The sequence below is a fragment of the Sander lucioperca genome, chromosome 7, assembly GCF_008315115.2.
Source record: "Sander lucioperca isolate FBNREF2018 chromosome 7, SLUC_FBN_1.2, whole genome shotgun sequence".
NCBI classification, from domain to species: Eukaryota; Metazoa; Chordata; class Actinopteri; order Perciformes; family Percidae; genus Sander; species Sander lucioperca.
The window spans coordinates 1,548,452-1,563,548 of NC_050179.1; the positions used below are offsets into that span (position 1 = coordinate 1,548,452).

The following is a 15,097-nucleotide window of genomic DNA, read 5'->3' on the forward strand; positions in this document are numbered from 1 at the left end:
ACAGGTGAAGGGGGAGACAGCAAGTCAAAACTTGCTGAAAAAGAAATGGGTACATTGAATTTAATTGCGCCTATTTGCCCCACTCACTTAGCATCATTTCTGCTATATTGATTTCAGACTGCATTCAGCCATTCGTCAAACTTTGACACCCAGTGGCTTTGGGCAGTCTGAGTGGTAGTAGACTGGCAGAGGAGGGGGAGCGGGGTCTTCATCATGTTTCATTCCAGGCTCCCAGTGCCCTCTGGCGGTCCTCAGAGCAGGCGATACCCAACTCCTTATTTCGTCCTCAGCTAGTCTCTCTATTAATAGCTTAGTGTCGCTCCAGCTCCCATTGTTATTCTGGCCTGGCTGCATGCTGTGCAAAGGATGTCACATGCTTATCAGACCAGAAATATTGCGCACCTCTGTTCTGGGAGAAAGCCTCTTCTGAATCCAGATGTCCTTGTATTCGTAAACTTTATTTTTCTTGTGGTTCTCTTTGACCTTTTCTCGATCATTCAGACCAAAGGTAAACAGCGGGCCTCCTCTTGCCCTAACCTCTTGGGCCAGAGCACTGCTCAACAGATTGCACTAATTCAGTTACATGTGAAGAGTGGATCGCTGTTGGAGCCTTTGGAAGCAATCGGGAGTGTGTATTCATTTCTTAGTTAAAGAGCCGCTGTGCAAAAATCAGCACATAGATCTTTGCACATCCTGTACGCTGTGAAATGTGTCTCTATGCAGAAAGATGCTAATTGATTAATCACATCAAATGCGCACACACGCATACACACACACACACACACACACACACACACACACACACACACACACACGCACACACACTATAAACTTGTAGAGTCAGCTTTGTTTAACACCTCGGAGGATTTGGATAAGTTACTGTCATTGAGTCTGCATAATTAGAACACTATGCCATCTGAATTCAAATAGCCCAGTTGCCCTGGTGATCTGTCACTTTTCCTAGAAGAAGTCATACTCATGAGAATATTGACACTGTGCACTGTTCAATGTGCAGTATGTCACTGAAAGAGGAGCATTGCTGACTTTGTTTTGCCTTAAAAGACATTTTTTTCTTCATATGCCAAAAAAAAATGTAAAGATGGATGAAATGCTCTGAGTTGTTCGTCTAAGTAAGTATTGTAAGCGTTGTTCTATGCTGTGGACGAGTAGATTATATTTGTCTCAGTGACAGTCTGTGCAGTATATGCCAAGGCTTCACATTTTTCTCCACTGTTGTCATCAAAGTAGTTGAACATGGAGTCATAAAGGCCACATTGTCAACAAGTGACATTCAATGTTTTTTGATGTGACCTGTGGACATGCTACACTGTTCATACTGCAATTAGAAAGGATTGTGAAATGTGCCAATGCCAAAGAAAGATGTTTCATTACTTTTGCAGACAGGAGAAATTTAGCCATTTGTGGTGTCAAGTATCATGTATTATATGTAAATAGATAGTAAAAGGTTTCATGCTTTTAAACTGTAAAGGTATGTAGAAATTGGCTAGTTAATGTATTTTTAATTGATGTGAATATACAGTATGTGGGCTTTTTTATTTTGATAGAGCTCTGATCTTTAGTGGAATGAAGATTTCCTTGTAAACATTGTTTCTAAAGCTGTAGATGAAACTGTTACCCATGTTTGTAGACTGGGTGATCATTAGTACATAGATAATGTGGTGTGTGAATGCACTCTACAGGCAATTTGAGGAACTGCAAACAGGCAGCCTTGTGGTTTTATTACAGTAGGACTAAAACCGTTTTGATTTCCAGACACATTTAGGCCTTTTCCACTGCAGGAATGATGCCTAACTTGATATGTAGCCTTGTCACGACTTCAATGGACTTAATTATCTTTATTTTATCCAATATGATAGGACAGTATCATGTCCAACATGCTTCAGAACCCATGTATCATAGTTTTGATTGAACAGATGATGATTCATTTTCTTGTCTCTTCGTGTTTGAAACTTGCAACTTTCCCCAATGGTAATCATATTATCAATATGTAAATATGTACAAAATGTATGGCTGACACACCATCTTAGACTGCATAGGAGAGCAGTGTCGTTGTGTTCTTTATAGATATTGACAAAACAACCTTTGAAAGGAGTAGGCTACATGAGGGTGAACCTTTCCTTTAAAGTCCTCTCATGATTTCAGACCTTGAATAGTGGTGGGAGATGACCTGCCCTGTGCACACAGAAATAAAATACTAAAAAGATATGCAAAACAAATGTTATAGGCCTACTTTTGTATTGTTTTCTATATTTAACTTGTGATTTAAACTGTTGAAACTCTCTCTCTCTCTCTCTCTCTCTCTCTCTCTCTCTCTCTCTCTCTCTCTCTGGTGTCATCCTAACTTTTTTTTACTTTCACTTCTGGTTGTGGCGTAGATTTTTCCTCCGTGTTACACTTTTGGTAAGTGGCACTTCTCTTCAGTGTTCAATAACTCTCAGCTCATGTTAGTTTCATCAAACTGTAAAAAAAAAAAAAACTGTTTGTTAAAGAGTAACTATTAGCTCTGTGCTAACAGTTAGCTGTTGGCCACCGTGTTCAGCAACATTTTTACTTTCGGTTTGTCAGTCCCGTTGTTGTGGCGCAAATATGTTTCCTCCATGTTAAACTTTTGTTTAAGTGACAATTTTCAGTGTTTAATGACTCTCAGCTGATCTCTAAACTCGTGTTGTAACACCTTTAGCCTCATAATGTAGCCTAGTCCAGATTTGAGTCTAGTTAGTCCAGGTATAGGGTATAGTGATTTTTATCTGGACCTGGTTCAATGTGTTCTTAATGTGAAAGACTTAGTAAAATTTCCCTTTATTGCAATTTCACGTACACTTTTATTTGATTTTATATTACACAAATCTCAGTGGGTTTCAGACAACTAATGCTTTACCTAAAAAAAGAGTTGCAAAAAGGGGAGATCTGCCTCTCAGCAATGTAAGTTAGGCTATGTAACGTAGCCTATAGTATGTTATGTAGGCCTGAGTAATGTAAGTTATTAGGCCTTATTCCGAATGTAGAATATTTCTTGCATGTAAACATAGTCAGTGTTGTTGTTTTTGTTGTGACAGAGTGCATCTCTCCCAGCAGGTATGGACTCTGCTATGAATCCGTGTGAGGACAGAGAGGAGGGTGTCCCTGCCTCTAAAACCACTCTGTGTGGGGAACATGACAGCCACACCAAAGCTCAGGGGTGAGAATCATTGACTGTCAGGACTCTTCTCCATGTCAGAGCTCACACACTCAAATCACAATACCATCATTCATTATTCACTCTCAATGTCACATCGGCCACTGAACTACTATGCAATATTAACTGTTGGCCTATTAGTCAACATTTATCTTCGGTGATGAACATTTGTATTTAAGTTCAAAATGATTAAAAACTTTTTGTTGGCTGAGAAGGCATGAGCACTAAAATTTTAAGTTTGATTGCAAGTTAAATACAACCTGATAAAGAGATGAGAAGCCGGTGACATTCTGATTAAATATGTATCTGACACACACCTGTAACTACTTACACTTTATTGTTCACTTGCTCTTCTTGCTTCAATACTAGAGGTCCTGATTCAGATATTTGAAGTTGATCAGCTTCAAATGTTATTGTTGATATGATTGAAAGTTTAACTGGGAGATTCTGACATTTGAAACTCAAGCAGATAGAAATGTTCACTATAGAAGACTGAAAACACACCATCCACTTGTGATATAAGATTAATGTTACAGAGTGATTTCTTCTTTTACTTCACAAATTATCTTTGGCCGAGTACAGACAGAGAGAGAGAACAATAAACAGACAACCTAGTCAAAGTTGAATTCAGAGGCCTGTACTACGAAGCAAGATTTGGCATTAACGAGCTAACTTCAGGTTCAACCCAGAGTTTTCTGTATCACGAAGGTGGATCACTTGTTACCGGGTTCAATCACCGTGGTAACTTATGCTGAACACCTAACCTGGTCGGGAGCAGGTTATGTTGGAGATTAGAGCTCAATCGGTGTAAAAGCACCGCCTACTGACCAATCAATACTCGGTTGATAACGGCGTCACCGTTTTTAGAAGATCAGGCGGACATCGGTGCGCAGAGAGAGAGAGAGGGAGAGGGAGAGGGGGAGAAAGGGGTGCGCACATAAAAGTTAAAACATTTAGAGACCGACAACCCCGTTAGCATTCCCTGATGTGTTTATGAAATACATAGATTGTAATGGGAGGGAATTACATATCGGCTCGGCTTCTTGAGCCGTGTGTTGCCAATGCGCACATCAGTTTGAATTATGTTTTTATATATTTTATTTGCTCTCACGATGGCTTCCCATTGCCCGGGTTGCAACTGAAATAATAGGCTAAAGTAACAGCAGTTTATGGAAAGTGCACAAGTGTAATTATGGTCAGATCTTGGTCCTGACTGATGGGGAAGTGATATTGATAAGCGTTGTGATTTACGCATTTACAGCGTCGGCTATTTTTTTGCCAGCTTTCCTCCTGTTTTAGGAAGCAGCAACTGTATTGCGTTTTGCCTGCAAAAAAACGTGTCTGTGTTATTCATATTTATGTAGAATTATTATTTCCTCTTCTTATGTAAAATATGCGGCTCTGGTAGATGTTTGCGATTGGTCGTGCTGTGCAAACACCGCCTCTTTTATGTGAACGCGCACGCCGCTGGATTGGGAAACCCTGAGTTGATTGAACTAGTTGATAACCAGCGTCGTGATACAGCTTATGCAGGACTGTGGTTGTTAGGGTTAGTGAAGCCGGATAACTGAAAGAAATCCAGGGCATGTTGATCTTGATTCGTAGTACAGGCCTCTGGTCTTTTGGAAAACAACTGACTCAATTAAAGGTGCTCTAAGCGATGTCACGCGTTGTTTAGGCTACAACATTTTTGTGACATACAGCAAACATCTCCTCACTATCCGCTAGCTGCCTGTCCCCTGAACACACTGTTAAAAAAAGCGGTCTCTGTAGACAGCCCAGGCTCCACAAACAGCAACAAAAACAAACTGCGCCAACCTGCACCACGAAACATAACAAACAGTGTTCCAGCAAATAAGCAACAAGAAGGATTTGGGGGTGGGGGTTAGTGCGCGGAAGGGAGAGGGAGGGGACGGGATGAGGAGGAGGGAGGGGCGAGCTAGCCTCCTGTCACGAGAAAACAAGGCTAGGACCCATAAATTCAGAGTAGAGGATTTATTTAACAAAACTATAACAAAAGGTGTCCAGAGGTAGGCAGGCAAAACTAACAACAAAAGTAATCCAGGCAGGAAACAAAACCACAGGGAACCCGAGACGAATAAATCCAAAGACAAGACAGCACAGAACACGACTGAAATAACCGACACACAGAAACAATAATCCGACAACAAACTAAGAAAAACACAGAGACTAAATACACAGGATAACGAGGTAACAAGGGACAGGTGACACAAGGCTGGGGAACAGGTGAAAGACATCAGGGTGGAGCAGGAAGTAAAACAAGAAAACACATAAGAGAACAGAGAGACTACAAAATAAAACAGGAAATGGAAAAACAGAAAACATGAAACCAACTAAACACAGAAACTTGACACTGGACGAGACGTGACACCTCCGTTTTGTTTGAAAATACTTCGAATGTCAACAAGAAGTGACATCACCCAACATCGCTTAGAGCACCTTTAATGTAAATTAGCAACAGCTGATGCAATTATCCACCTAAGAAATTTGCAATTTACACCACAAAAAAATAGAATTAAAAATCAGCTTTACCTGAATGTTTATGTTATGTATTGTCAGAATGTGATAACGTACTGGTTTGAACTGCCAAACACACCTTCCTTAGAATGGCTGAGCGTCCAATCCATTAATTTTTTTTAAAAAAATAAAGAGTTGATTAGCTGCACACTTTCTTATAAGATAATTATTATTCTTTGGGCTTTGGGAGGATATCAAGTCACTCATTCCTGATCAAAAGGTCCAAGTGAAAACACTAGTCATTGGTGTTAAAGTCAAAGTTGAGTTACAAGTCTTTTTTGATTTTGTCACTTTGAGTCTGATGTCATCAGTCTCATGATGATACAAAGTGACATTGTGAGCAAAATATTCTCAAAATAAGTATTACGTAGTAAGTATTACTAATATTGCTATAATGATAAACACAGCAAATGTATTAATGAATCTGGTCAAAAGCTTTTTTTTATGTTAAACTGCTTTTCATCAGTCAATTGTTTGTTTGTAACAGAATGCATCAGCAGAGACTAGACTCTCCTGGACCTGGATTAGGATCTAGATCCAGCTGTGTGCCCATAGATAGTGACGGGTCTATGGGTCGCTTTGAGGAATTTAATAGACCACCTCCTGATGGAAGGTAAGAATTTAAAACTGAAGTTTACTATCTGACTGTCCTGAGACGAAGAATCTTGGTCTTGGTCCAGAGCTTCATAGCTTGTTGTAGGACTCAACAATATATTGTCTCAACAGTGACATCCCAGTGTACAGGTTACAGTTACCTGTCAAATAATTTAGGAAAATTAGGCACAACATGGTAAACTCTATCAATATGTGTGTTCTGAATAAGTCCCAACTGATAATCAGCAGCAGCTAACTTGAATGTGTCGTTTTTGGCAACTTAACTTCAAAGATGGAACCTGCTGGTTCAAAGCTGATAATATGGATCTCAGGATTAAATAAAACTCGGCAAACAGATTAAGGTATCAGCACCGATGCTGATTTTATTACACTTTTCTGAGTGAGATAAAGTTAATGTTCAAAGCTACTGCTGATACTTCTTGTATATGTTTCAATATAAATGCAGCTGCTTAGGATATTCTCCAAGGTTCCTCAACCAGGGAAAAGAGGACACGTAGGTGTCTCACTCTTGTCCCAATCGTGGAGGTTGGATCCAAACATACAGCCTGGATCATGAACTTATTGTTCTAGGGTTCTGCCTGTCAGATGTAGAACCACAGTAGCATCACCTTCAGCACACTCTCTTACCTGGTCCACATTGCCTGCTGCCCTCTACTTACTATCTTATCAATGTCTGACCAAATCTCCTTAGACTAAGAGGACTCTCTTTTTGGGCTCTCCAACTCTTCTCTGATTGAACATCTATGCCTGTGGCTGACACTGGAGTCCTGGTACTGTAGAACCTCACGTGTGGAAGTCCATAGACTCTTTGTTAAGGCTGCTCATGGGAAGCTGAAGTATGTTCCTCCTTCCATTGAAGAGCTATGCTGCTGAAGCTATGTGGAGATAGCTGCAGATCTTCCTCTCCATCAACTCCACAGTTGTCTGTGGTACCTTGTAAGCCAAATAAAGTCAGAGGACCCAAGACACGTTGCCATGTTAGTACATTCAGGCCTTAAACTAGTGAACTGGGCCTCAAGTCTCTTGATAGTAGACTGGACATACGATGTATTTGAAAGACTGCAGTCAAAGATTTTTACTGGTTTCTCAGAAATACATGGCTTTGGGGTGCCATCTATAGAGAATCATAATTTAATCCACTCATACATTATGCAGTACCAGGGATCTAGATTAATTCTTGTCCACATAATACGTTATTTCAACTGCTGGATCCATCTGCTGTCTCAGCTGCCTTGTGCCTTCTGAGCTCCAGTTGCCCTGTCATTCTGTCATCCTCTGTGATTTGACTCATGAAATGTCCCTAAACTTAATATTTTCTCCACAGAGTTCAGCAGGAGAGTTCAGAGGGCCTCGGTGGTCAGTCTGCCTAGCAGCATCAAACAGACCTGGACTCCATATTTATGGTGTGTACATGTACAAACTACAGATCATATTAGTGTTTGGTGATTAATTCAAAGTTATGGTTTAGGACAAAGTTTTAAAATGAGAATCTATTTTCACTTAAACTTGGTCCCAGGTGGAGCTAACTAGCAGGTGGCTGGCTAATTAGCTAACTTGCTAATTCCGCCAGGCTCATTTGCCGATAGCAATGTGCTTTACTGCACTGTGACAAGAGTGTGTGGAGGAAACATGAAGTTGTTAAATATTAATAATTTAGTGGCTGGCTAGTTAGCTAGCTAGCTCATGCTTCAGCGTTGGAAAGCCGCTCTTACGTTGATGGTGACTAGAGATAGGTTCACTTTAGTTATTCCCATTAGGGAAATTGATTGTTTGCTTTTGTTAATCATTTTTATTGTTAATAAATAAATTATTGGACTTATTTGAATAAATCCTTTGTCTTTTGAAGTTTGTTTTTAAGAAGAAAAGAATCAACTAAAAACGTAAACTACCATTCAGCTCCTAACAGTAGCAATGCTGCTTTGTTTAGACCAGCAGGCTTTCAGACTGACTGAATCACAAGTTGTGTTCTTTAAATTAAATGTTCAGTTTATCCTTCTGTTCCAGCTGTTGGATGAGAACATCGTCACTTTTGTGAAGAATGAGCTGAAGAGAGTCCAGAGGGTTCTGAATCCACATTACCCAGAATGCTTAGAGATTCAAAAGGAGGGTGAGGAGGTGTTGGACAGTGACGATAGAGAGCAGAGAAGGAGCAGCAGAGAGGCATTTCTTAAGATCGCACTGCACTTCCTGAGGAGAATGAAACAGGAGGAGCTGGCTGACTGTCTGCAGAGCAGTAAGAGGATTTGATCAGATTTAACATGATGAAAAGGGGAAATGGAGGAACCATGGGAGAAGTTTTCTGGTTCCAAACTCTGATGTTAATATGCTGCACAAATCTGCATCAGATTAGAGGCTGTTTGCCACTGTTGAGCTAAATGAAACTGATGGAGGAAAAACTGTACAGTCACACTTAAAGGTTTAGATTCTCAGATTTTCAGGATCCACTTACTGATTTCATTTGTTGTTGTTTTATTCAGGGACTCATGCTACAGTGTGCCAACATGAACTCAAGTCTAATTTAAAGGAGAAGTTCCAGTGTGTGTTCGAAGAAATTGCCAAAGCAGGAAACCCAACCCTTGTGAATCAGATCTACACAGAGATCGACAGCCCAGAGGGAGGGACTGCAGAGGACAAGGATGAACACGAGTTCAAACAGATTGAAACAGCATCCAGGAAAGAAGACGGACAAGAAACAGCAATCAGACAAGAAGACATATTTAAACCCTCACCTGGAAGAGATGAACCAATCAGAACAGTGATAACAAAGGGTGTGGCTGGCATTGGGAAAACAGTCTTAACACAGAAGTTCACTCTAGACTGGGCTGAAGGCAAAGCCAACCAGGACATCCAGTTCACATTTCCATTCACTTTCAGAGATCTGAATGTGCTGAAAGAGAAAAAGTACAGCTTGGTGGAACTTGTTCATCTCTTCTTTACTGAAACCAAAGAAGCAGGAATCTGCAGGTTTGAAGAGTTCCAGGTTGTGTTCATCTTTGACGGTCTGGATGAGTGTAGGCTTCCTCTGGACTTCCACAACAATGAGATCCTGACTGATGTTACAAAGCCCGCCTCAGTGGATGTGCTGCTGACAAACCTCATCACTGGGAAACTGCTTCCCTCTGCTCGCCTCTGGATAACCACAAGACCTGCAGTAGCCAATCGGATCCCTCCTGAGTGTGTTGACATGGTGACAGAGGTGAGAGGGTTCACTGACCCACAGGAGGAAGAGTTCTTCAGGAAGAGATGCGGAAATGAGGAACAGGCCAGCAGAATCATCTCCCATATCAAAACATCACAAAGCCTCTACATCATGTGCCACATCCCAGTCTTCTGCTCCATCGCTGCTACAGTTCTGGAGGATGAGTTGAAAACCAGACAGGGGGGAGAGCTGCCGAAGACCCTGACTGAGATGTACATCTGCTTCCTGGTGGTTCAGTCCAAACTGAAGAACATAAAGTACGATGGAGGAGCTGAGACAGATCCACACTGGAGTCCAGAGAGCAAGAAGATGATTTTGTCCCTGGGAAAACTGGCTTTTGAACAGCTGCAGAAAGGCAACCTGATATTCTATGAATCCGACTTAACAGAGTGTGGCATCGATATCAGAGAGGCCTCAGTGTACTCAGAAGTGTTCACACAGATCTTTAAAGAGGAGAGAGGAGTGTACCAGGACAAGGTGTTCTGCTTCGTCCATCTGAGTGTTCAGGAGTTTCTGGCTGCTCTTCATGTCCATCTGACATTCATCAACTCTGGTGTTAATCTGCTGTCAGAAGAACAAACAACCACCTGGTTGCGGTTTCAACTTATAAACACACCCAAACCAACACATCTCTACCAGAGTGCTGTGGACAAGGCCTTACAGAGTCCAAATGGACACCTGGACTTGTTCCTTCGCTTCCTCCTGGGTCTTTCACGAGAGTCCAATCAGACTCTCCTTCAAGGCCTGCTGACACAAACAGGAAGTAGCTCACACATCCGTCAGGAAACAGCTGTGTACATCAAGAAGAAGATCAGTGAGAATTTGTCTGCTGAGAAAAGCATCAATCTGTTCCACTGTCTGGATGAACTGAATGATAATTCTCTTGTGGAGGACATCCAGCAGTACCTGAGTTCAGGAAGTCTCTCCACAGATAAACTGTCTCCTGCTCAGTGGTCAGCTCTGGTCTTCGTCTTACTATCATCAGAAAAAGATCTGGAGGTGTTTGACCTGAAGAAGTACTCTGCTTCAGAGGAGGCTCTTCTAAGGCTGCTGCCAGTGGTCAAAGCATCCAAAAAAGCTCTGTATGTGCACACATACCAATCTAAGATTTAATATAGTTTTTCTTCATTCAGAGAAAAACAGCCATTGATTGTAATTGTTTTCTTGTGTTTTGCTGATTCCTCTTCAGACTGAGTGGCTGTAACCTCTCAGAGAGAAGTTGTGAAGCTCTGTCCTCAGTTCTCAGGTCCAAGTCCTCTCGTCTGAGACAGCTGGACCTGAGTAACAACAACCTGCAGGATTCAGGAGTGAAGCTGGTGTCTGCTGGACTAAAGAGTCCATACTGCAGACTGAGAACTCTCAGGTTAGTGTACAGCTGTTTGTGTTTGTAAAATGATGACCCATTGAGCTCTGATAGCAAAAATGAAAAATGGTGTGTGTGTGTGTGTGTGTGTGTGTGTGTGTGTGTGTGTGTGTATGTGTGTGTGTGTGTGTGTGTGTGTGTGTGTGTGTGTGTGTGTGTGTTTTCTGGGTGCACGTATCTTTTAGCTATTTTTTAAACTGTGGAGTAATGTGAATGTCTTACATTTATGTTTTTTCAGTCTATCAGGCTGTATGATCACACAGGAAGGCTGTGTTTCTCTGGCCTCAGCTCTAAGCTCCAACCCCTCCCATCTGAGAGAGCTGGACCTGAGCTACAATCATCCAGAAGACTTGGGAGAGAAACTGCTGTGTGCTGGAATGAAGGATGAACATTGGAGGCTGGACACTCTCAGGTATGGACAGATGGACGGACAACAGCAGCTCTCACACAGTTTCTCTGTCTGTGTCCCATTAGTTTGTCAACATGCCTTTGTTCACTTGAACCCCCGTTGCCATCATAAGTGTCGTTCCATGTGTCTGAAAAACTTAAGTAAACTTGCTAATCGACCCTCAGAGGGCTGAGGGAGTGAACAACAATGGTCACTCCAGAGGTATATATAACCAACAATGCATTGCAGTTATGCATTGAGTGCAAGAAAATACATGCGCGAACGAGGGCAAGTGAAACTAATGAATAATGAGTAATGAAGCGCAGCCTCTGACTAACTCTGGTTCATGTTAAATGGAGGGTATGAGTGAAGCTGCATGAAGTTGATTCTGACTTTGTTTCTTCCTCCAGGGTGGACCATGGTGGACTGCTGAGACTGAAACCTGGTGTGAGGAAATGTAAGTGTGTTTTAAGTTTCGATCTGTATTTAGCTTGTTTTTGTGGCTGGAAACATTAGAATTCAATCAATCAATTTAAAACCCACAAATACAACAAACTGAACACATTGATCCAACATAACTAATAAATAGAGTACATTTCATTAACAGTTGAGCCAACAGAAAGCTAACTTCTAGCTTTTTGACAAGTGTGACAGATATAAGTTGTGTTTCTACTCTTCTGCTTCTACTTCTTTTCCGGATGTGTTCAAATACCTACAATTCATAAACACAACACAACAATTATTGTCATAAAGATGTTACAGAAGTTGAATAAATATATATTTGCCTTATATACTCTCTGCACCTTATTTATTATGCAGTCCCACTGTAGTTGTATTTGTATCCCTCCTTTTCTGCATTTGTATTGTATCGCGACTGTACTGTATTGTATTTTAATGTATTGTACTGTATTAATAATAGTGTTTTATGTTGTATTTAAGTACCTGGCTGCAAAGACACCTTAATTTCCCTGCGGGGATAAATCAAGTTAACTATCTATCTATCTGTCTATCTATCTATCTAAAGCGATTTGAGGTGGATTTACCTTCTAGTACCTCCCTAAATGGGAGACCTGGGACCAGATGTACGACACATTCATACAAATACCACGAATACTCAATTTGTTAGAGAACGTTACAATAGTTAGCATTGCTAATATTTGTAATCTTCTGAAGCTAAGCCTAGCCAGGTGAACAATTTAAACAGTGTTTGGTAGGAGAGGTTAACTCGATAAAGCCATGCACACAATAGGACCACAAACACACATAAAAGTTTGACTTACTTTATGACATCAGTTCAGACTGCGGTCCATTAGTTGCGGTCAAGCTAACTTCTAACTTTTCTGTGAAAGGTTTTCATCGAAAAAAAAAGATTCTGCTTGTTTTTTCTGAATTACCGAAATAATGAAACTCTCTGCCAGAAATGCCGTTCCCATGAAAGGGCTTTCACCCAGGAGACCGGGGTCAACTCCCATGTGAAACCAATATTTACGCCCAAGCATGATCTTTTTCTAAACCTAACCAGAGGCCTGTACTACGAAGCGAGATCAACATGTCCTGGATTTCTTTCAGTTACCCGGCTTCACCTAACCTAACAACCGCGGTCCCACATAAGCTGTATCACGACGCTGGTTAACAACTAGTTCAATCAACCCAGGGTTTCCCAATCCAGCGGCGCGCACATTCACATAAAAGAGGCGGTGTTTACGCAGCATGACCAATCGCAAACATCTACCAGAGCTGCATATTTTAAACAAGAAGAGCAAACTATAATTCTACATAAATATGAAGAACACAGACACGGTTTTACAGGCAAAACGCAGGAAGGAAAGCTGGCAAAAAAGCCAACGCTGTTATGCGTAAATCACAACGCTTAGCTTATCAATATCCAGTGATGTAGTCTACGTGATAGTAAGCTCCAGGATTTCCATATACCCACTTAAAAATGCCCAATGACACTTAACAACAAACTTTCCATTATATGTTTGATATATTTTGAATTGTCATCTGTGCTTTTTTCTTCACATAGGCTCAATGGAGGTATTTCACCATAAATTGGTGCATAAAAGTATCGGAATGCAGGAAGAAGTCGTTGATGCGTAAAACTTCCCTGGGGGAGGACACCCAGACCCCCCACTATGATATGCCCCCCTCTTCCCACAAAGGCAGATTCTGGCCAATATACAGTACAGTACACCCACTACAATACATTAGACTAAACTGGTCACTTCCCCATCAGTCAGGCACAAGATCTGACCATATATAATTACACTTTTGCTTTCCATAAACTGTCGTTGCTTTAGGCTTTTATTTCAATTGCAACCCTGGCAGTGGTACGCGATCATGAGAGAAAAAAAACAAAAACATAAAAACATAATTTAAACCGATGTGCGCATTGGCAACACACGGCTCAAGAAGCCAACAAATAGCCTATACGTAATTCCCTCCGGTGAAAATCTATATCTTTCATAAAAATACCCATCAGGGAATGTTAACATCGTTGTCGGTCTCTAAATGTTTTAACTTTTATGAGCGCACCTCTCTCTCTCCGCCCACCGAGCTCCAGCTGATCTTCTAAGAACGGTGACGCCGTTATCAGTCGAGTATTGATTGGTCGGTAGGCGGTGCTTTTACACTGGTTGATCTCTAATCTCCAACATAACCTGCTCCTGACCAGGTTAGGTGTTCAGCCTAAGTTACCATGGCGATTGAACCCGATCACAAGTGATCCACCTTCGTAGTACAGAAAACCCTGGGTTGAACCTGAAGTTAATTCTTTAACGCCAAATCTCGCTTCGTAGTACAGGCCTCTGGTCAATTTGCGCCTACACTAAAGGAAAGTGAAACCATCAAACTGGTAACGGCCATTGAATGGGCTGAGTGAAAACATCTGAAGCAGGTGAATTGTCAGTAAAGTTGTTGATAACTCAACAGATGATAACCTGCAGCTGTGTTTTGTTTTGTTCTCTCCATCAGATGTCTGTAAACTGGAAGTGGACACAAACACAGTACACAGAAACCTCCAACTGTCTGACAACAACAGGAAGGTGACATATGTGAGAGAGGATCAGTCGTATCCTGATCATCCAGACAGATTTGTCTTCCCTCCCCAGCTGCTGTGTAGAAATGGTCTGACTGGTCGCTGTTACTGGGAGGTCAAATGGGAAGGAAGAGTTTATATAGCAGTGACTTACAGAGGAATCACAAGGAGAGGAAACAGTAAAAACTGTTTGCCTGGATGGAATGAGCAGTCCTGGAGTCTGAAGTGCGCTGATGATGACAGTTTCTCTGTCTGCCACAATAACAGAAGAAAACGCCTCTCCTCCTCTGTCTCTGACAGAGTCGGAGTGTATGTGGACTGTCCTGCTGGCACTCTGTCCTTCTACAGAGTTTCCGCTGACTCACTGATCCACCTCCACACCTTCAACACCACATTCACTAAGCCTCTTTATCCTGCGTTTGTGGTCTCCTCTGGTTCCTCAGTGTCTCTGTGTTCTCTGCAGGTTTGAGAGTCTCTCCTGTGGACAGAAATGCTGCTGACTGAAGATCAGCTGCTGAAATCAAAGTTCACTCTGTTCACCATCACACACACTGTGCACTGTGAAGCAGATCTGTCTTTGACTCAAACACAAAACATTATTTGTCTGATTTCATCTTTGATTATCAACATTTCAACAGTTGTTTTTTTTTTGAAGATATTTTTTGGGCATTTTCAGCCTTTATTTTGATAGGACAGCAGAAGACGTGAAAGGGGAGGGGGGGGGGGAAATGACATGCAGCAAAGGGCCGCAGCTTGGAGTC

The 15,097-nt window shown here is 41.5% G+C and overlaps 1 protein-coding gene across 1 annotated transcript; it reads left to right on the forward strand.

The window, feature by feature from the left end:
- Positions 1-2,332: 2,332 nt before the first annotated feature.
- Positions 2,333-14,909, forward strand: LOC116038346 (NLR family CARD domain-containing protein 3-like). Its single transcript, XM_031282667.1, has 10 exons — positions 2,333-2,421; positions 3,097-3,199; positions 6,222-6,347; positions 7,674-7,752; positions 8,354-8,582; positions 8,827-10,630; positions 10,738-10,911; positions 11,150-11,323; positions 11,710-11,756; positions 14,273-14,909. The coding sequence occupies exons 4-10, from the start codon at positions 7,750-7,752 to the stop codon at positions 14,803-14,805; spliced, it is 2,964 nt and encodes a 987-aa protein (XP_031138527.1). The 5' UTR covers positions 2,333-2,421; positions 3,097-3,199; positions 6,222-6,347; positions 7,674-7,749; the 3' UTR covers positions 14,806-14,909.
- The last annotated feature ends 188 nt before the right edge of the window (positions 14,910-15,097 follow it).